Source organism: Scyliorhinus canicula, chromosome 1 (genome assembly GCF_902713615.1).
Source record: "Scyliorhinus canicula chromosome 1, sScyCan1.1, whole genome shotgun sequence".
Lineage (NCBI taxonomy): Eukaryota > Metazoa > Chordata > Chondrichthyes > Carcharhiniformes > Scyliorhinidae > Scyliorhinus > Scyliorhinus canicula.
Window position 1 is genome coordinate 60,360,652 of NC_052146.1, and position 22,825 is coordinate 60,383,476.

General features: G+C 45.3%; 1 protein-coding gene and 1 long non-coding RNA gene across 3 annotated transcripts in view; one reads left to right on the plus strand and one right to left on the minus strand.

Annotated features, from left to right (window-relative positions):
• LOC119962965 overlaps positions 1-18,587 on the minus strand; it is an 83,891-nt gene extending 65,304 nt beyond the window's left edge. The window contains exons 1-2 of the long non-coding RNA XR_005459997.1: positions 18,427-18,587; positions 12,970-13,579 (exon numbers count right to left, since the gene is read on the minus strand). This is a non-coding gene — a long non-coding RNA (uncharacterized LOC119962965). The remainder of the gene's footprint in view (positions 1-12,969; positions 13,580-18,426) is intronic.
• The window catches only part of srrm4 (serine/arginine repetitive matrix 4), a 458,400-nt gene that overhangs the window by 413,689 nt on the left and 21,886 nt on the right, over positions 1-22,825 (plus strand). For both annotated transcript variants that reach the window (XM_038791318.1, XM_038791327.1), the window contains exons 9-10: positions 20,466-20,824; positions 21,472-21,702. In XM_038791318.1, the coding sequence (XP_038647246.1) occupies positions 20,466-20,824; positions 21,472-21,702 (590 nt within the window). The remainder of the gene's footprint in view (positions 1-20,465; positions 20,825-21,471; positions 21,703-22,825) is intronic.

Here is a 22,825-nt window from a genome sequence, read left to right on the forward strand (position 1 = left end):
TGTAGAGTTTGTACATTCTCCCTGGGTGGAGAATCGGCGCCATTTGCTCCAGCGCAGTTGGTGCAGCGCCAGTCAGGGGCCTCTCTGCGCGGCACCCCCGGCGATTCTTCGCCCAGGATGGGCCAAGCGGCCGCAAAAAAAATCCGAGTGCCGCTGGGGTGGCCTGGTGGGGGGATGGGGGTCCGACCCCGGGGGGGGGGGGCTCCACTGTGGCTTGGCCCGCGATCGGTGGGCCGGCCTCTCGGGCTAGGGGCCTCTTTTGTCCGCACCGGCCTCTGTAGCCCTACGCCATGTTGCGCAGGGCCGGCGCGGAGAAGGAAGCCACCGCATGCGCGCATTGGCGCCGGTCGCACTGCGCATGCGCAGACCCGCGGCGCCCATTTGCCGCCGATATCGGCAGCTGGAGCGGCATAGGTCGCTCCAGTACTGTGCTGGCCTACTGAGGAGTTCGGAGTCGCTGCACCTGGGGGCCTGTTGACGCCGTCGTGAAACGCGACGGCGTTTACGACGGCGTCAACACTGAGCCTCAGGATCAGAGAACCCCACCCTCTGTGTCTGCATGGGTTTCCTGTGGCTGCTCCAGTTTCCTCCCACAATTCGTCACATTTTTTATTCAAATTTTTGCATAATATCAACAACAAAAAGACAGAATTCTTTTTTTACAAAGAACAGAAAGAACAGTCCCCCCCCCCCCCCCCCCCCCCCGCGCATACACAGCGGAAGAGATAAACTAACACCCATCATTCCCCCAAAACATCTGCCTGTCCCTTCAATAGACAGGACAGAAACCTCCCCCACCCCCCCCCCCCCCCCCCCCCCCCCCCCCCCCCCCCCCCCCCCCCGGGTTGCTGCTGCTGCTGGCCTGCTTCTATCGTTCTGCCAGAAAGTCCAGGAATGGCTGCCACCTCCTGAAAAACCCCTACACTGATCCCCTTAGGGCAAATTTCACCTTCTCTAGCTTGAGAAACCCTGCCATGTCATTGGCCCAGGCCTCCACGCTTGGGGGCCTCGCGTCCTTCCACTGAAGAAGAATCCTCCGCCGGGCTACCAGGGTAGCAAAGGCCAGAACACCGGCCTCTTTCGCCTCCTTCACTCCTGGCTCCTCCGCAACCCCAAATACTGCGAGCCCCCAGCCCGGATTGACCCTGGATCCTACCACCCTCGACAACGTCCCTGCCACGCCCTTCCAAAATTCCCCCAATGCTGGACATGCTCAGAACATATGGGCATGATTTGCTGGGCTCCCAGAGCACCTAATACACCTGGCCTCACTCCCAAAGGACCGGCTCATCCTTGTCCCGGTCATGTGAGCCCTGTGCAGCACCTTAAACTGTATGAGGCCAAGCCTCGCACAAGAAGAGGAGGAGTTCACCCTCCCCAGGGCGTCCGCCCACGTCCCCTCCTCAATCTCCTCACATTCCGGTGCCTTTTAAGGTACACTGAGAGAATTCAGAATGTCCGATTCACCTCACAGCACATCTTTCGGGACTTGTGAGAGGAAACAAGAACACCCAGAGGAAACTCATGCAGACGTGAGGAGAACATGCAGACTCCACGCAGTGTGCCAAGCCGGGAACCGAACCTGGGACCCTGGCGCTGTGAAGTAACAGTACTAACCACTGTGCTACCGTGCTGCCAGATGCGAAGCAGATGATTAAGCGTCCAATTTAACTTCAAGTTTACTTGGAATTTCATAGACTTTATAAAGCCCAAACACTGCCCATCCTAATGGATGGTAGCAAAATATGTTGCCTCAGGCCAGAAAATGAACAAAGGTCATTAGTGGCAGAAATTCCTCTACTTACACCCTTAGAACATCTAGACAATTAGTCGGCAACCTCCAGAAGAGCTGTTTTTTGTAATGTAAACAAAAATGCAATGGATGCGATCCTCCAGCCACGCTGCACTGGAATAGCATCACATCACGGCACACTGTGGCCAGTGAAAGCCGGGGGATCCCGCTCATGGGATCCACCCGGCTCACAACGCCTTGTGTGATTCAACATAATCTCACGAGATATTGCAAGGAGAATCCTGCGTTTTTGGCAAATTTGCATATTGGAGCGAGGCAGTAAGCCTTACTCTAATGTGCAAATTCCCGAGGTACCTGAGGCCCCTTCACCTCGGGGACCTCAAGTGAGTGCCATTTGGTACTGGTCCCCACAAACAGGGACCAGATGCAACAAACTTGTGGGGGGGTCTCCAAGGGGATCAGAGGCTTCCAGCTGCATGTCCTTTGGGGTGGGTGCTGCCCTGGCACTGCTGATGCCACCTGAGTACCCTGGCAGTGCCACCTGGGCACCTTGGCAGTACCAGCTTGACACCCTGGCAGTGCCATCTGGGTGCTAACCTGGCACTGCCAGGTTGGTCGTGTCTCCCATGTTGTGTTCGGGCTGGGGGTGATCGGGATGGCATTTTAAAATGGCGTCCCGATCTCTCACTACAATGGGAAGTTCCAGTGAGCAGAGCTCCCTGTCATACAAAACAGGGCCACTGCGAGAGCCAGAAAACACGCAGCTAAACGTGCTTGCTAGGGGACTTTGTTCCACTTTGGGAAGATCGTGCCCCATTCATTAAGAAATGGAATGAAAATGACAATCGCTTATTGTCACAAGTAGGCTTCAAATGAAGTTACTGTGAAAAGCCCCTAGTCGCCACATTCCGGCACCTGTTCAGGGAGGCTGGTACGAGAATTGAACCGTGCTGCTGGCCTGCCTTGGTCTGCTTTAAAAGCCAGTTATTTAGCCCTGTGCTAAACCAGCCCCGATAATAATAATAATCACTTATTGTCACAAGTAGGCTTCAAAGAAGTTACTGTGAAAAGCCCCTTGTCGCCACATTCCGGCGCCTGTGGGGGGAGGCTAGAACGGGAATTGAACCTGCGCTGCTGCCTTGTTCCGCATTACAAGCCAGCTATTTAGTCCAGTGGGCTAAACCAGCCCCTGCAGTGACGAACTGCAGTGAAGAAGAATCATCGACTCAAAACCATAGTTCTGCTTCTCTCTCCACAAATGCTGCCAAGACCTGCTGAACTTTTTCAACACTTTCTGTTTTTATTTCAGATTTTGAAAACTTCCGTTACATTTTGCTTTTATTATAAGGAAAAACAAGGCAGAGACAAATTCCAACAACATGCAGCACGGTAGCATGGTGATTAGCATAAATGCTACACAGCTCCAGGGTCCCAGGTTCGATTCCCGGCTGGGTCACTGTCTATGCGGAGTCTGCACGTCCTCCCCGTGTGTGCGTGGGCTTCCTCCGGATGCTCCGGTTTCCTCCCACAGTCCAAAGATGTGCGGGTTAGGTGGATTGGCCATGCTAAATTTCCCTTAGTGTCCTAAAAAATAAGGTTAATGGGGGGGGGTTACTGGTATAGGGTGGATACGTTGGCTTCGGTAGGGTGATCATTGCTCGGCACAACATCGAGGGCCGAAGGGCCTGTTCTGTGCTGTACTGTTCTATGTTCTATAACATTGTAAAGGTCTTTATTCACAAAAAAGGGAGTGAAATGAATGATATTTCCTCACAAGTAAAATGGGGGGTTTTACGAGCCCCATCATGGTGGGGGTCGAGGCAGACTATTACAGCGAGCCGTTCAAATGTCGGTTGGCTTTGATGGGACTGTAAAATCCCGCCAGCGGGAGGGGCAGTAAAATTCTGCTCTGTGTTAATAAGAGTTTTGAAAAAATGAAACAAACCATTGAATTACCATAAAAATGAATCAGATTGATCATAGATTATCATAGAATTTACAGTGCAGAAGGAGGCAATTCGGCCCATCGAGTCTGCACCAGCTCTTGGAAAGAGCACCCTACCCAAGGTCAGCACCTCCACCCTATCCCCATAACCCAGTAACCCCACCCAACACCAAGGGCAATTTTGAACACTAAGGGCAATTTATCATGGCCAATCCACCTAACCTGGACATCTTTGGACTGTGGGAGGAAACCGGAGCACCCAGAGGAAACCCATGCACACATGGGGAGGATGTGCAGACTCCACACAGACAGTGACCCAAGCTGCAATCGAACCTGGGACCCTGGAGCTGTGAAGCAATTGTGCTATCCACAATGCTACCATGCTGCCCCCAAGGTTGGAAACCACACATGAAGCCTTAATGAGCTGCATGGGGTTCAGGAGCTGCAGGTTTGCAGCCCCTTGTGTTAGGTCCTATAGATTTACAAATGATGCAAGGTAAAATACTGATTGAATCACTGAAAGCCACACTAGATGGAAGAAATATGCTGTGAGAATAGATGGATGAAATATTATGCACGGAAATTGTGGGCCTTCTGATCAATGAGTAGGACTGACAGTGTCCATGTGAAATGTCCTCATCCTGTCCCAATTGAAAAGCATTATGTAGAGTAATTCTGGAATTGAGAGAAAATGAGACAACTTGTTTCTTAGTTAGGGCCATTTCATCGTGAAAAAGTGTTTGGCAAACTTATCTTTCTGCGCAGTTTTGGAAATTAAGTGGAAATTCATCACAGCGTCATTTGTGTGTGACATCATGGTGGTTCAAAAATCTACATGCACGTGTTTGAAACCTCTCCCAGGCTCTTAGTAAAGATTTACTGCATGGGTTGCAGGAAGACTGCAGTAAATTCAGAGGTCGAAGATCCCTACGGCTACCGACTTCCTTACAGTTCAGTTGGCGAGTTCAGCGGAAAGCCCAAGTATGTTTGGTAGCCCACCTGTGCTGAGTGAACTGACCACAGCTGAGGTGGCAGTAAGATCTTACGGGTTTGGTGGAGCAAATTAGGATGAGAGCAGATCTCTCAGATGTGGAGCTGGCATCAGTATCGACACAGTGGACGAAATGGCCTCCATCCTGCACTACAAAATGTTCTGCTAAGGTTTCACAGCGTGATAAACACTGATGCTTTCATGAAATAGCCTTTTCATTAATCACTTCACACAGCTCATTAAATATGCATCACTATTCAGGAGATTAATCGAACATTAACATGTAAAACCGGTGTTAAACTGCTTATGCCTGTGTATGATGATTGCGTCTAACTGAAGCCAGCAGTGTTATTTTATTCCTTTCCATTCCTTCATTTCAGTGTTTAATGCAAGTCTAATTTAAGTAAATTGCTTGTGTTGCTGTAGCTTTTGAAACATGGGGTCTAAGCACAGCTGGTTGTAAAAGTGAATGGAGTAGAAAAATTGTTCATTCCCATTACGTTGCCTCAACAATGGCTCAAAGATTTCAGGTTCTTTTTCCCATTGGAATATCAATAGCTCACACTGTCGCTCAGCGTGTTGTCAGCTTTCTAACTTTTCTTTTGCAGAATCTTAATGATCATTTGAACTTTAAAACTGCTGACCAAATATTGCTTCATACGAGACAATACTTGAGCTGAATTTTTTTTCAGTCAAATATAATCTAACCTGTAACGTCCTAAGCTTGTCTCTTAACTTCTGCCCCTTTCAGAGTGAAATGATCCTTTTTGAAAATTTGACTTAAAAAATCAAGATGAGTATGAAAGAGGAAAGTCTACTTTCTATTTATGTTCTTGATTCATAAAATAATTAACAGGCAGAATTTCACTCCTACAGTTCTCTAGAACCTTTGCTACTTCCTGTAATTGAGTGCAAAGCAATACCTCGAGAATGGACCTTTATCAAAATGCTATTAACTATGTGTTACTTCATTAGGAATGCTGAGGAACCTGTGCATAGGTGAAAATAAGCACAAAGACAGGTTTCTAAACATGGCCTCTGTGAGACTGAAAAGTACATTGCCTCTTTAAAGATGTGGCATAATGGGCAGTAGTGTGTTGGAAGACACTGGTCTTTCATTTTCAGGTTGTATGTTCAGATCCAACTCTGACTGATGGTGGCTATAAGAGCTCTGTTTGGACAGAATCACGCACTTACTGGCACAGACCCACTGATGATAATGCAGGAAATGGATATGTCCCACAGATGCGGTCAGAATGCTGTTCTGAGGTGGGAGTTGAAGCATGTTGTTGCCAGTGTAGAAAGAGCTCTAAGCTATATCTAAAAAAAAAATTATATTTATACAGCACTTTTATCAAGGTGCTTCACAGAAGCTTCATAAAACAAAGTGTGACACCATGCAGTGTGAGGAGTCATCAGTTGATCTGATGACCAAAAGCTTGGTCAAAGAGGTAGGTATAAGAGGTATTTTAAAGAGGAAAGTGAGGTGGAGAGGCAACAAGGTGTATTCCTGAGCTTGGAGCCAAGGCTACTGAAGGCACAGCCACCAAAGCATAAGATTAAAATTGAGGCGCAGAAGACAAATAGAGAAGTGCAGCTATCTCAGGCGGCTGTGAGAAGGAGGAAATTAAAGAAAAAGGGAGGGGCATGGCCACGAGGAGCATTTAAACGGATGTGAATTGAAAAATGGAGATGTTGTTCAACCAGGAGCCAATGTAGGCCTGTGAGCACACGAGTGATACGGCAACACTACTTGGTGTGAGGTAAGACATGAGCAGCCGCGTTTTGGATGATCTGACGTTTATGGAGGGTTGAATGTCAGGAGTGCGTCAGAGTAGTAAATTTACAATGGCACAAATGAGGGTTTCAGCAGCATATGAGCTGAGACAGGACAACATAGGGTGATGTTAGTTGGTTGAAATAGGTAGTCTTAGTGTTGATACGAAAATTAGGTTGGAAGTTCATCTCAGGATCAAATGTGACACAAAGCTTGCGGACAAGCTGGCTTGATCTCAGACAGTTGCTAGGGAGAGAAATTGAGTCAGTAGCTAGGGAATGAACAAAAAGCAATGAATTTGTTCGCCACAGTGGTGCAGTGGTTAGCACTGCTGCCTCATGTCACCAAAGACCCTGGTTTGATCCCGGCCCCGGGTCACTGTTTATGGCTGTCACCCCTCAATCCAAGGTTGTGCAGGGTAGGTGGATTGGACATGCTAAATTGCCCCTTAATTGTAAAAAGTTATTAAAATGTAAAAAGCAATGAATTTAATCTACTCAATAATGGATTGGAGAAAATTTGAGTTCATCAATTACTGCATGTCGGATTAGCAGTCTGATAATGTAGCAACAGTGGAGGAGTTGAGAGAGGTGGTGGTGAGATAGAGCTATGAGTTGTCAGTCTACATGTGAGAATTAGTGCTGCGCTTTCAGATGATGTTGCCGAGGGGCAGCATATAGGTGAGATATAGAAGGGACCAAGGAAGAACCACCATTGCAAGTTATTCTCTGGCTATGATTAGATATGATGTGGAGATGCCAGCCCTGGACTGGGGTGGGCACAGTAAGAAGTTTTACAACACCAGGTTAAGGTCCAACAGGTTTATTTGGAATCACTAGCTTTCGGAGCGTAGCTCCTTCATCAGGCACTCACCTGATCTTATTTATCACTTTGGTAATAGCAGTTTAGGAACTGCGGCAGGAGCAGAAACCTGATTCAAACATAGAGTTCCGGGAAAGATTTGAAGGTGACAACATGTTGAAGGACTTTGGGAGAGAAAAGTGAGGTTGGAGTTGGGATAATGGTTTGAAAGGATGGGCCAGTGATTACTTTTTTCGGAAGACTGGCTGATGATGGAAGATTTAAAGAGGGACAACACCTGAAGAGAGAGAACATGGAGATCAGGAATTTGGGTGATCAGCAGTTTAGTAGAAATAGGATCGAATGAACAAGAGGTGGATCTCAGGGATTCAAAGAGCTCAGAGAGGACAGGGCATGATAGGAGATAGGAAATACATGGCAAAGGTACAAGTTCAAGTATTGGGGAGAGTATTATAGGAAATGTAGCCAGATAGGGACATGGCAGATGCAGCTGATAAATTTCTTGATTTTAGTGACAAAGAAGTCCATGACCTCCTAACACTTAGTGTAGGAGCTGAAGGCGTGGGGACAGGGAAGATAGGTTTAAGAAGATGGTTTGCAGTAGAGACAAGAAGCTAGGTTCATGTTTTCATTCCAGAATGATTCTGGAAGAGTGAATAATTTTAGCAGATGAGAACAGGACATGAGAATGTTTTAAGTGTTAGTGTTTGAACAGTTTGCGCTTGCGTGATGATGCCAGGTTCTGTTCCTTAATACTTTCATCATTAATCTCAGTCAATACAAGTTCACAACACCACAAAGGCAATATTGCTCATAAGAACATAAAAGCTTAAGAATGAGAAGCTGCAATAGGCCCCTTGAGTCTGCTTCAACATACAACAAAATAAGGGCTGATCTTGGAGCTCAACTCCACTAACTCCCTCAGTAGCCAAAAGTCTTTGAACCTCTGTCGTGAACATACTCAATGAGTGAGTAAATGCAGGTTTCCGTGGTAGAGAATTCCAAAGATCTACAACCTTTTATGTGAAGAAATTTTTCCCCACCTCAGTCCAAAATGGCCGATCCCTTATTGTATGACCCCATCTTCGAAATCTCCCAGCCAAGGGAGCAACTTTCTCATCTTTTCCCATCAAGCCCCTTAAGAATTTTACATGTTTCAATTAGATCACCACTTATCTTTGTAAACCCCAGGGAATATAGACATAGGGCGGTATTCTCTGCTCCCGGGACTAAGTGCCCACGCCATCGAGAACGCCGTCGTGTTTCACAACGGCGCGAACAGGTCCCGGGCGCGACCTATTCTGGCCCCCACAGGGGGCCAGCACGGTGCTGGAGCGGTTCATGCCGCTCAAGCCTCCTTACATGGCGGCAAATGGGCGCTGCACCAACCCGCGCATGCGCAGTTGGGGGCTGCACCATCCTGCGCATGAGCGGGGATCTCCTTACACGCGCTGGCCCCTCACCAACATGGCGTCGGTGTTCTGGGGCCGGTTGCGGAAGGAGGTAGGCCCGGGGGGGAAGTGGCCGGCCCGCCGATTGGTGGGCCCTGATCGTGGGCCAGACACCATCGGAGGCCCCCCCTGGTGATGGAGCCCGCCTCCCCACCCCGCTCCACACAGGCCATCCCTCCAGCGTTCCGGCAGAGTTCCCACCAGCAGTGACCAGGGGTGGACGGCGCCGGTGGGAACCTGTCGTGTCTTAGCGGCCGCTCGGACCATTCGGGCCGGAGAATCACCGCTCGCCATTTGCAGCGATTCTCCGAGCGGCCTGGTGCGAATCGCGCGGCGCTGGTTTCGGGGGATGGGAAAATCGGGTGCGGGGATCGGGGCGGCATGGCGCGATTCACGCGGCGCCCCAGCGATTCTCCCCCCCCCCCCAGCGTTGGGGGGGAGAATCCCGCCCATAATCTACATAATCTCTCCTCTTCAGACAATTCCCTCATTCCAGGAATCAATCTGATGAACCTTCATTGCACTTCCTTGAGGGCAAGTATATTGGGCGGGATTCTCCCAAATCCCCCGATGGCCCGACGGCGGCGTAAAAAAATGGCACCAACCGGACGTTGTGGAATCCTCCACACTTCCAAGGGCTAAGCCGGCGCCGGAGGGGTTGGCACCGCGCCAACCGGCGCCGAAGGACCGGTGCAAATTAGCACATGCGCAGAACCGCTGCCGTGGTTCCGCGCATGCGCAGACTGGTCAGCATATTCTGCCGTATGCGCAGGGGGATGTCTTCTCTGGGCCGGCCATGGCAGAGCCCTACAGAGGTGGGTGCGGAAGGAAGGAGTGCCCCTACGGCACAGGCCCGCCTGCAGACCGGTGGGCCCCAATCGCTGGCCAGGCAAACGTGGGGACACCCCCGGGGTGCCGGATCCTCCCGCGCCCCCCCCCCCCCCCCCCCCCACCCGAGGACCGCACCAGTCAGCGTACCAGCCAGGTCCCGCCGTGTGGGACCATGTCCATTTCATGCCGGCGGGACTGGCCAGAAACTGACGGCCGTTCGACCCATTGGAGCCCGGAGAATTGCGGGTGGGGGTGGGGCCGCTACGAACGGCCCCCGACTGGCGTGGCGTGATCTCGGCGAGGGGTGTCGGAGAATCCTGCCATCCTTCCTTAGGTAAGGTCAAAATGCACATAATATTCCAGGTGTGACCATGCAAATGCCTTCTATAATTGCAGTAAGGCTTTTTTTACTGGTATCCTCCAATCCCTCTGTACCGAAAGTTAACAGACATCTGCCTACCAAATTGCTTTCTGTGCCTACTTGTTTACATTTTAGGATTCCTGTACAAGGGCACCCAAGTCTCCCTGAATGCAAGCAGTCTCTCAGCATTCAAAAAATATTCTGCTCCTTGTTATTTTTCCTACCAAAACTGAAACCAACTCCAACACATTGTATTCCTTCTCCCATGTTTTTTCCCACTCTCCACCATCTCTTTATCCCTCTCTAGCCTCTTTGCATCCACCTCACCACCTACTTTCCCACCTAAATTTGTATCATCAGCAAATTTGGATGCGTTACACTTAATCCTCTCATCTATGTCATGGATAAAGATTGTAAATGGCTGAGATACAGGCGCCGATCTTAGCAATAACCCGCCAGTTACAGCCTGCCAACCTAGCCATGTCCCATTTATTCCCATTCTCTGTTTTCTGTCCTTTAATCAATCTTCTACACATTTTAATATATTACCACTTTCCCCAATCTCACAAGCCCTAATTTTGGGGTGTCTCGAAAGGGATTTTCAAGCACCAGAACAATAGGTAGAATTAACGTTAGTATAAACAATGGTGATCCTTCGAGTAAGAGCAAAATTATGAAAAATAATTGTATTAATTTCTGCTGAACAATGGAAAGCATGTTTAAACATGTTTTATATTCTAGGGATGGGATGTTCCGGTCCCGCCCACCGTGAGACCAGACATTCCCACCCGAGATGAACGGACATTTGCATGCCCATCAAATTTTCCATCCCGTCCATGATGATTCCTGTTGCGGACAAAACCGGAAAACGTACCCCTAGCTCTTTTTCTCCCCTTAATTATCTATGATTTCTTCCTGTAACAAGTATTAAAATATAAACAATTATTTTCAGCTGTTGCAACTGTTTACAACACAACTGTCCAAACATGCAACCTTGCAGCTTTTAAAAGCGATAGATGGTTACATCTGTGTGAATTTGTTTTGAGTTTCACCCATTTGATCTGCATGTGGCCATTAACCTTCATAGTCAGGCATTGTGGGTGTGATTGAAAGTCCAGTTACCTGTTTCGATCTGAATACCCAGTGAAATAGTCCCAACCAGCTCTCGAACTGGATGTTACCTATCCATGCTGTAGGGGCTCTATTTAGTGCACTGTTCCAGAAAACCTAATCAATTTTCTTGCCAATGCCCAAGTGCAAGTCAGTGCACTGATGCTACCTAACTCCCCTCTTGTGCTTTCATTTAACGCCAGCAGTGGGTGATCTCCAGCTCTTTTTGAGAACTCTTTAAGGTTTTGCACGCTGACGCCTGGGTGACTGGGAGCAACAGCTGGGAAGAGCAGCATTATACATCACAGTTGTTGCCTCCCCAGGGATAGGCAGCTAAATGAAAGAGTTATCGCGTTGCAGAGAGCGAGACAGGATTAGCAATCAAATGCAGTCAGCATCCTCTTATACTTCTTGTCACACCCTAACATTTGGACCACCGTAGCCATTTTAAATATATTTCATGACAACATTCGAAGTGAAGTGGCCAAGGCAGAAAACCAGATCACTGCAGATAAACCAGCGCTAATGATTACAGATGAGCTGTCTGTTACAAATGTTTCAATTAGGGAGCTATAAGTGGATTGGTCTGAATGATTGGGTGTACAGAGTAGGAAAACAAATAATGTCTGTGAATCCTGCTGACTTCCAAGAGAGAAAACAAATAGCTGAGAAACATTAATTTGTCTGAACTTTGAATAACACTGAATACATTCAGAATATTTTAGATTAAACATTTCTGAGATGTGAGCTGCAGTGTGAACCCACATGCCCACACAATGAATTGTTGATGTCCTGACAATTTAAATGAACAATCTTCGAATGGTGCAGCGCGTTCATTTTTTGCAACCACAGATAGCTGGAGTTTTTCAAAATGATGCAGCCCATCGGAACTAGGGTTTGATGGTGCAACAATTTTTTTTACCTTACTTCCCACCGTGTAAAATTCAGAACCTCATTTCAAACCGGAAGTAATGTCACTGTGCCTTTGTTGCTCAGCAGCATGGCTACGTCCATCTTAATCAGATGGTCTTCAGTGCCAGCTTGGGGTCCCAGGACTGCCTGTCACTTCAGCTCACTGCCCACAGTTGGGGTGTGACAGGAGGACGAACAGTTCTTAAATCAGACTTTAGATGGATTGCTTCACTTGGGCGGGAATCAATTCAGTCAAAAGGGTGAGGAAAGGAGCAGGTTAATATGCATTCACATCATTTGCAGCCAAGTTATTCAGGTGCGTTAAGGAGGACGCGTATTAGATAGAGGGACTTTTATTTCAAGAGATTTTTATTTTGCTGAGGTTTGACTCTAGCTGTATTGCAAAATTTTATACAACTGTATATATTAGCGAAGTTCTCTGGTGCAATTGCAGGTTTTATCCCAAGCTGCAATTTTCAATTATATTTTACATAGTGCAAAATATACCATACAGATTCTCATCTTTCTGTGTCATTTTTACTGTGACATGTTACAATCCTGCAATATCTGCTTTTGAGCTGTGAGTACTGCTGATCACCAGGTGCAATAAAGCCAATGCCCCAAACCCAATGTGTGGAGAATCAAAGTAGTTGTATAAAACGTAGGTTTGAGTCCTTTTTTTCACAGCATTCAACAGAAAATACTACCTTTTTAGCAGAATCTCTGTAGTACTGGACGTTGGCACAACAATGCAGTATCACATGGGACAGCAGAATATGGTGTCTTTGTCACATTCTCTGTAACAATGGACCATTGCCCATCTTAACCAAGCTGCCGAGAGAGGAGGAAGCACTGCAGTTGATCCTCCCCACACTGACGGATATTAGAACAGCAGAAGCTTGCTTACTTGGGTCTCTCTGCAGCCATTCACTATTACCTGACTGCAAGTACTCAGCACTTCTGCACAGATACATGGGTGCAAGGGACACAAACAGAGTGTGAAAAGCGTATTTTACCTCAAAGGCATTGCCCAATATGGTACAGGACCATCATGCAGTCCAGGAAGATTCCAGGTTTCCGAGTAACAATAGATACTGCAATGAGCTTATGTGCTTCCCAGGACAGGAAAAGAGGACTTCACCCAATGTTTCTGTTTAGAGTCACTGTTCAGTCGTCTGTGCTGGAAATGTGAGTGTGAGTACAGAAGGGCCTCACATCAGGGCGGACTTGATTGAGCTTGACTCTGATGCCCACCATGGTAAAAGGATTTGTTGTTATTCATTATAGACTCACACATGAAGAATTGTCACTCATGTAAATGTGTCTGCCAATGGCTGCAGGTCAACAGTAAAGGACAAGGCAGTGCAGGGTCAAATATTTACCATGTCGTATTTCCACAGACAATACTGGTTAACAGTGTTGGCCATTTTATGTTATGAGAAAAGACAGGAATAGTTCATGAATAAGGCTGCCATTCACTCGCTCCTCAATGTTAAAACCAGCTTTGCTTTGTTCCCCATCCACCTTGATTTGGTTCCAATCTTGCTTTAGTTCTCAGACAATGAGTGTTTGTCTTTGTCAATCAGCATATTGAGTTCGGTATTGGTGTTAAGAAATTCTAGCTACCTGTAAAATAAACGTAATTGTACTTAAAGAGCATTCCATATAAAATGTAGTGAACAGTACTTAAAGAATCATTGTGCTTTCCACATGTTGCACGCCAATCTAGAAATTTTGTTTACATTTTCTTTCTAATACTGCAATCAAAATGAATAAGGGAAAGGTGGGTATTGTCACTAAATTTACAGTAAAGGCATACAGGAATAGACAATGTAATTTTTTTAATGTTGTTTAAAAGAAAAACGGAAGTACATTGTGATATGAATATGTGTGAGAGATTGGCTGATGTAAGTTATAATATGGATCTCTGCCAAGTAGATATAAAATGTTTTGTTTCTTGAAGGCCCATTTATTGTACACCAGCCAACATTCTCTTCTTTGTGAAGTGTCCATAGCGCACACACTTTAGGAGTTGTAGTTCACCCATATGCTTGCTTTGTACCAAGAGCATGATATTTAAGACACAGAAACAGCATTTTTGCTACATTCGGGCTTCAACTTTATATCGAACTTAACTGACACATTTAATAATACAGAAGTTTGATATGGAACCAGGCTGGGAAATCGATGGATATTCCCACCCATCCTCAGCCACCTGTCATCCAGTGCATGTAGCACACAGTACATTATGCACACTTCATAGTAAATATTAGGATGGTTCACAAATTACAAATGCTACTTCTTAATGGCTAACATGCTTTTCTTGGATTCCTGCTCAGTTAATAACAGCTTTAGGGAGACTAGTATTGAGGGCGCAGGGAGGCGGATTGCCAATTCAGTATGGTTTGGGGAATTGCCACATCGAACTTGGTGCAGTTCATTCAGTTTACCAGCTTGCCCTTCCATTTCATCAGCCATGGTAGTTTGAACATTTTCACACCTCTGAATATTCTGACTTCCCAAGGTAATCTTACACAGAAACACACCACAGTTACAACATGTAAATGGGCCATTTGGCACAATGAGTCTGTGCCAGCAATTACTCTCCCCGCCAAGAAAATAGTCCCGGTTACACTGACCCACCTTGCTTCTATTGGGGGAATTCTCCGCATCCCCAGCTGTGTTTTTCTCAGCTGCGCGCCGTCGTTGGCAGCGGGATTCTCCATTCTCGCTGCTGGCCAATGGGATTTCCCATTGTAGCTACCCCACACCACTGGGAAATCCATGGGCGGGGGTGCTCTGCCGCTGGAATGGAGAACGCCGCCGCCGAATAATTCACTTTTAACGCCTTTTCCTTCACCCACGTATCCAATCTTTATCTTGAATGTTGACATAGGTTTAGTTTTTGAGGCAGAAAAATTACATTCTCCAACTTTACAAAACACTGTAAAAAAGAGAAAATCCCTCTATTTGGGTCTAAATGTCATTTCATTTTTTGCTCAAGGCCCTTTTGCTAGATTGTTCAATCATTAGAAACAATCTGCTTCTCACTACCATGCCCTAGACTTTCATAATTTTAATTAATTCTATTGCATCTAAGTTATTCTCATAAAGAAAATGATCCAGTTCTTTCAGTCTTTCTTCCTTTGAAGTGTCTCAATTGATTTGGGTTATTTGACCTTCTGAGGCAGTGCACCCTCACTGTCACAATGTTTTGCTTTGAACAAATATTTCCTGAATTTGGTTGTAACTTGTTTGGTTTTTATTTTTAAGGTCATGTTCAGCTCTTCTGGTCTCTCCCACAGGCACATGATCTTTCTCCCACATTATTTAAACACTTCAGTTACATTAACTTAATCTCCATATTTCCGGGAAGTATCATCCAAGTTCACCCAGTCACGCCTAATTGCAAACTACCTGCTGCGAGTCTATTACTCATGCTTCTCAACATTTTAAAGATAAAACGCAGCTTCCCTCCCAAGTTTCTTTTCTCCAGATTAAAATAAATTTGATCTGCATGTCTGTCTCCATTACCTGGAGCCCTATGTCCCAGAAACATCGTTCTGAATCTTTTTCAACATTTCCCCGTGCATCAATACTTTTTGAAGAAAACATGGCACGCATTTCAAATTTAGTCTCACTGGTGATTTAATCAAAGTTGGAATGCTGACTAATTCCAGCATTTTCTGCTTTCATTTTCAAACATAGAAAATAGGAGCAGGAGGAGGCCATTCGGCCCTTCGAGCTGCTCCACCATTCATTAAGACCATGGCTGATCATCCAGCACAACAGCTGAATCCTGCCTTTCCCCCTCATCCTTTGATCCCCTTCGCCCCAAATGCTATACCTAACTGCTTTTTGAAACCATATGTTTTGGCCTCAGCTACTTCTTATGGTAATGAATTCCACAGGCTCACCACTCTCGAGGTGAAGAAATCTCTCCACATCTCAGTCTTAAATGGTCTACCCCATATCCTCTAACTGTTACCCCTGTTTCTGGACACACACGCTATTGGAACATCCTTCTCGCATCTACCCTGCCCAGTCCTGTTAGAATTTTATATGTTTCTATAATGTCCCCCTCATTCTTCTGAACTCCAGCGAATACAATCCTAACCAATTCAATCCCTCCTCATATGTCTGTCCTGCCATCCCAGGAATCAGTCTGGTAAACCTTCGCTGCACTCCCTCTACAGCAAGGGCATCCTTCCTCAGATATGGAGACCAAAACTGCACACGATATTCCAGGTGTGGCCTGAACAAGGCCCAGTACAATTGCAGCAAGACATCCCTGCTCCTGTACTCAAATCCTCTTGCAATGAATTATATTTGGCTTATAACTAAACAACCTCAAAGCGTGACCAAGTACCTGATTAGGCTTAAAGATAACAGTGATGTTTCCAATCAACAGGCACTGGTCAACAGGCGTAATCTTGTTGGATTTTGGGGTGCTTTTTTGGGAGAATTTAACCAGGTTCATGCAGGATTAAAATATGCGCCAGGCTGGGTCAGTGAAGCAGGGCCGAAATTCTCCGGCCGTTGCGATTCACTTTTACCACCGGCAGTGCACAATAATCTGTCGATTTCCAGGCGGCAAGGGGGTGGCCTCAATGGGAAATCCCAATGTCAAGTGGCACAAGTATAGAATCCCGCCCCAGCGAATGGCACACGGCCGATAATTCAGCCCCAGATTTCCTTCCTGAAAGAGCATTACTGAAAAGAAATTGGGATTTTATGACAAGCCAACACTTTCATGGTCACTTTTACTGCCATCACATTTTTACTTCCAGATTTAAAAAAACCTGGAGCTGGATTCTTCCACCCCACCCGCTGAAAGAATGCAATGGGTGAGAGGCAGACAATGGAAATATCCATTGACCACGGGCGGGATTCTCAGGTCACCGGGCGAACGTGGCTGGAGGATCCCGTCCCTGAATTTAAACTTCAAAAACAATGGGGTTTGAGCACTTGTCTCTGAACTGGTCCAGTACTGTAATCGCTTCGCTACCATGCCAGATAATGTGCAAATTTATCAAATACCCTCTGAAAGCCTAAATAAGTTATGGAACCAAATATTCCATCATTAACTGATTTATGTATCACATCAAATAATCCCTGTAGGTTCATGCCTTTAAATCCCTGCCTTTAAATCCATGTTGACTGCTACTTAAGGCTTCTGTGACGTCTAGATGAACTTTGACATCACCCTCTTAACCATGATCTTCAGAACCCATAATCCCTATGCTGCACTCCTTTTCTGAATGTCGGTGTTATGGGCCAGGGTATAGAGAACCCCAAAGTGTATCATCATAGAATTTACAGTGCAGAAGGAGGCCATTCGACCCATCGAGTCTACACCGGCTCTTGGAAAGAGCACCCTACCCAAGGTCAACACCTCCACCCTATCCCCATACCCAGAAACCCCACCCAACACTAAAGGCAATTTTGGACACTAAGGGCAATTTATCATGGCCAATCCACCTAACCTGCACATCTTTGGACTGTGGGAGGAAACCGGAGCACCCGGAGGAAACCCACGCACACACAGGGAGGATGTACAGACTCCGCACAGACAGTGACCCAAGCCGGAATCGAACCTGGGACCCTGGAGCTGTGAAGCAGTTGTGCTATCCACAATGCTACCGTGCAATCATGGAGTTCATCTGACCCACAACTTTTGCTAGATTGTGGTATGGGGAGCACACTCCAGGTGTGGTACAGCAGAAATGGAAAAGTATTTTTTAAAGCAAAACAATGTTTATTCTATGAACTAAAGTTAACCTTTTTAAAACATACAGTGAACATCTTAGCAACCATTAATTCAAATACAACCCCCAAGGAATACAACACTAAATAATCCTTAATAATTCCCAAACAACATCTAGAAGACAAAAGAAGCCCCTTTTAACAGAAGCACATCAGGTTTACATTCACTACTGAAAACATTTATAGTTCTGAATTCACCAAATGATCAAGAGATAGTATTTTCATGACAGAGAGATCAACAGTATACCTGCTTTGTTTGGCTTCAGCTCCAACACTGCAAACAAAACTAAAACACTCCCTGCAGCAAACAGCCTAAAACGAAAGTAAAAAGCTGACGGGCAGCCCAGCTCCACCCACACTCTGACATCACAGATAAACACAGATTTCTTAAAGGTACATTTCTTAAACACTCATTTCTTAAAGGTGCTCTCTCATGACAGTCAGGACAACATTCATTATTGACCAGACCTGCAAAGTTGGAGCCATTGTTTCCCCCACAGCAAAACACAAGGCTCATTGCTCTTTATCTGTAAACATAAAGTGAGAAATAGGAGTAGTCCATCCAGCCCCTCAAGCCTCTCAAGCCTGATCCCCATTCAACACATGGTTGATGTTTAACATCAACTCCACTTATCTCCCATATCCCTTGATTCTCCTGGTGTCCGATCTCAGCCTTGAATACACTCAACCACTGAGCTTCCACTCACCTCTCAGGTGGAGAATTCAAAAGGTTCACAACACTCTAAATGAAGAAGATTCTCCTCATCTTTAAATGGCTAAGCCCTTATTCTGAGACTATGATCTTTAGTTCTCGTCTCGCCTGCCAGGGGAAACCAGCCTCTCAGCATTTTCCCTGTCAAGCCTGCCAAGAATTTCATACATTCAAATGAGATCATCTGTCATTTATCTTAATTCCAGGAACATGGATCCGTTCTACTTAACTTCATTGCCATTTGTTGAATCTTTTTTTTCCCTTCTGCCTTTAAAATTATCATAACTTGAATTTACCTCTCGATTTGAATTGGCAGCTTAGGCTAATTAACCTAATCAATTTCATTTATTTCCTACTTTTGCTTCCTTCTTGGAGAACTGCCCACAAAAATGCAGTTTTTCTCTTTCAGGGGTCTAATTCCTACTAATAGCACATTGGTTTCCTCACATGAAAATTATATTTACTATCAAGAGATGAACGAGTGCTAAACATTGCGTGAAATCACTTTTCCTGTGGGCCTGATAATCAATGTGCCATCGGGAGAGAATAAATCCCCTCACACCTTTCATCTCCATCGTGTTGTGTGTGATCTTGGACTCCATCAAAACATCAAATTAAATAACAGTTAAAGCTTGCACACATCCGGGTTCCCAATCATTTTGGCGGACCCCAAAATACGAAATCAAACTCATCCCATGTTGAGAAGTCATTGACAACATCAGCCAAACTGTGTCGTTAGTGCAGGATAGAGGGAATGCCGCAACTACAGCTCCTAAAATGGCGGGTGACTCACATATATTCTGCCTAAAATGTACGTCGGTTAATCACTGAGTTGGAAAAAAAAACTCTTGATTACAATTATTTGATATCATTCAAATTTATAAGGGGACAAATGAAACTGACAACATATTGTTTCCCTCCTGAGTTCTGATGACAACAGTGAATGGATTGTTAAATGCTGCTTTTGAAAAAAAAAACGAAAGTCTGCAAAAATTGCACGCAAAAATTAACTGGGATGCTTGGCCGCCAAAATCGACATGTTGCTGTTTCTACTTGAGCTTATTGAAATGTGCTTAACGAATGACGTTGTTAATCTAATCCTTGAACCTCTCTGGGGGAACGCAGAAGGCCTGTGAACCACTCCAAGAGCAAAGGTGTTCCTTTGAAATCTGTTGCTTGAAAAGTCCACTATTCATTGTTAACATTTTAACAACGAGACAATTGGAAATTGTGAAATATGGCTGACGAGCCTAGTTTAGATTTTTCGAAGTTAATACTCCCACAAGCAATTGAAATAGATTTAAAGCAACAAGAAAAACCAATAATAAGAAAAGAAAATGGAGGGATTTGGACAGGGTTTTGTGTCTTTTTTTCTTGTCATTTGAGACTCTAATGATGCACTTATGTTGCCCGCTCTTCCCTTTTTCTTACACCTTACCTACTTAAGGAGGAATTCTTGATTGGTAAGTCGATGCTACCCGCAGACTAGGGATTTATTATAGGTCGCTGGAGAGAATAGATTTCTTCTGCAGGAAACACAACAAAGCTGTACCTTTCAGAGGGGCTTTTTAGTTAAAGTGATGAACTATTTGTTTTGCGACTTTATTTTGTACATAATTCTCATTTTGTGATGTTTGTTCATTGTCCTTTCTAATGCCACGCTTACTGGGGCCTATTGATTTCCTCTTTTTAATGCAATATGTAGACCTGTACGCACATCTTATTTTTCTTCCTTCACATACCACTTACCTTTTCTTATATCCAGACTTTTTTTAATTTAAAAAAAATATGCTTATTTCTTTTTTTCTCTCCTACAGTTCTTCCTTAGTTACTACATCGTTCGCATGCTTTTTAAAAAAAAAAGAGAGAGAAAAAAATGCATGATGTCTAAATCTACGAGTTTTCATGTTGGAAAGATTTCTTTTCTGTGTTTGGGGGTTAGGTGCCTTTAACAGTAGACAGTGCATCATACAGGTAGAAGACTGTCCCAGCATGAATCTGTAATGTAACAGCAGCTAATGTTTCTGTTCACAGATATGCAAGTCGGGGTCTTCTGGGCACACACTTGTGAAGGAAGAATGCAACAAGCTTGACATTGAAGCCAACCAGAATGGAGACTATCAAGATTATGATTCGGGCAATGACACAGCTTCACCCCCCTCGACCAAAGTCGCCTCATCCAGATCACAAACCGAGGAGGAGAAAGGGCAAGCTCTTGACCACCGTGCGGAGTTAGACCACCAGGCAATTTCCCCGGGCAAACTGAAGTTTAGTGATGCGGAGCCCAGCTCAGATTCAGGGAATTCAGTGGCGAGCTGCTCATCCCCGTGCAACGCAGGGCCCTCGTCCCCAAGTGCATCTCCAGGTTATCAGTTGGCCAAAAAAGTCAGGAGGTAAATTCACTCACACTTGAGAAAGGTCTCCAAAAATGGAGCCTGCCTTAAAGAGGTTTTATAAGCCATTCAACCACCAGTCAGCATTGTAAATGATTGGAATCTTAAAGTCCATCAGCTCCTCGGTCATCGAATGTTGTTTGCCCAGCCTCGGGAAAAGGCATTTAATGGGAGTGTGATGATAGACGTTGCCAGAGTGTCTCCCTATTCTGACTCCAGCCCTAGACTACATGGTTAACACGTTGTACTTTCTCAAATTATCTTCTGAAGCGGCTTCAAGGGTCAATCATTTCGTAAAATAATTGCTTTAAGAATTAGGATCACCACTGTCAGGGAAATCATTTTGTCAGTCTGAGAAACGTCTTCAAAAAGGGAGCCCACCTTAAAGGGTGATAGTCCTGGCCAAGGAGACTATGTTATATTTTGCAAAGGATTTCCTAATGAGATCAAATAATGGGTCAGGGTACATCATAAGGTTGTTCTGATCTGTAGAAGAATTAGCTCCTTGTTCCCCACCAACCGTTCTCCTGCTTTTAAGTTCCATGATTTTTTGCCAGTTGTGAACAGTGGGAGAGGCAATAAATGCAATTGGACATCTGATTCCTCAATAGCCAAGTTTACACCAGGTACTTCCCCTTTCATTTCAGAGAATTACCTTCACCACAGGATTGGCCAACAGCCACTGAAAAAAAGGGAAGTCCTTCCCCTTCACCTGCCAGAAAATCTCCTGAAAGACAGCGTTCCAGAAGTGATTCCCGCAGCACCAGAGGTCGAGGCAGGAGCTCCCGCAGTTCCAGCTGTTCTTCTCGTTCCCGCTCTCCTGGGTACAAGTCAACTACAAAATATTCAAGAAGCAGATCACATTCTTCAGGGAAAAGGTTTGTCCGAGTATCAAGTGGGAGAGGTGGAAATTAATAGATGAGATCTATTCGGAAGGACAGAGTGGATGGTAAGAGAGGTGGTGTAGCTCTGTTATTTAAGGATGACATCCGGGCAATAGTGAGGGATGACATCGGTGCTATGAAGGATAAGGTTGAATCCATTTGGGTGGAAATCAGGAATAGTAAGGCGAAAAAGTCACTGATAGGAGTAGTCTATAGGCCACCAAATAGTAACGTTATGGTGGGGCAGGCAATAAACAAAGAAATAACTGATGCATGTAGAAATGGTACAGCATTTATCATGGGGGATTTTAATCTACATGTCGATTGGTTTAACCAGGTCGGTCAAGGCAGCCTTGTGGAGGAGTTTATTTAATGTATCCACGATAGTTTCCCAGAACAGTATGTAATGGAACCTACGAGGGAACAAGCGGTCCTAGATCTGGTCCTGGTGTAATGAGACAGGATTGATTCATGATCTCATAGTTAGGGATCCTCTCGGAAGGAGCGATCAAAATATGGTGGAATTTAAAATACAGATAGAGGGTGAGAAGGTAAAATCAAACACTAGTGTTTTGTTCTTAAACAAGGGAGATTACAATGGGATGAGAGAAGAGCTAGCGAAGGTAGACTGGGAGCAAAGACTTTATGGAGCAGTTGAGGAGCAGTGGAGAACCTTCCAAGCGAATTTTCACAGTGCTCTGCAAAGGTTCATACCAACAAAAAGGAAGGACAGTAGAAAGAGGGAAAATCGACCGTGGATATCTAAGGAAATAAGGGAGAGTACCAAATTGAAGGAAAAAGCATACAAAGTGGCAAAGATCAGTGGGAGACTAGAGGACTGGGACATTTTTAGGAGGCAACAGAAAGCTACTAAAAAAGCTATAAAGCTGAGTGAGATAGATTATGAGAGTAAACTTGCTCAGAATATAAAAACAGATAGTAAACGTTTCTACAAATATATGAAACAAAAAGAGTGGCTCAGGTAAATATTGGTCCTGTAGAGGATGGCTTTAGAGGATGAAAAGGGAGATTTAATAATGCGAGATGAGGAAATGGCTGAGGAACTGAACAGGTTTTTTGAGTCGGTCTTCACAGTGGAAGACACAAATAACATGAT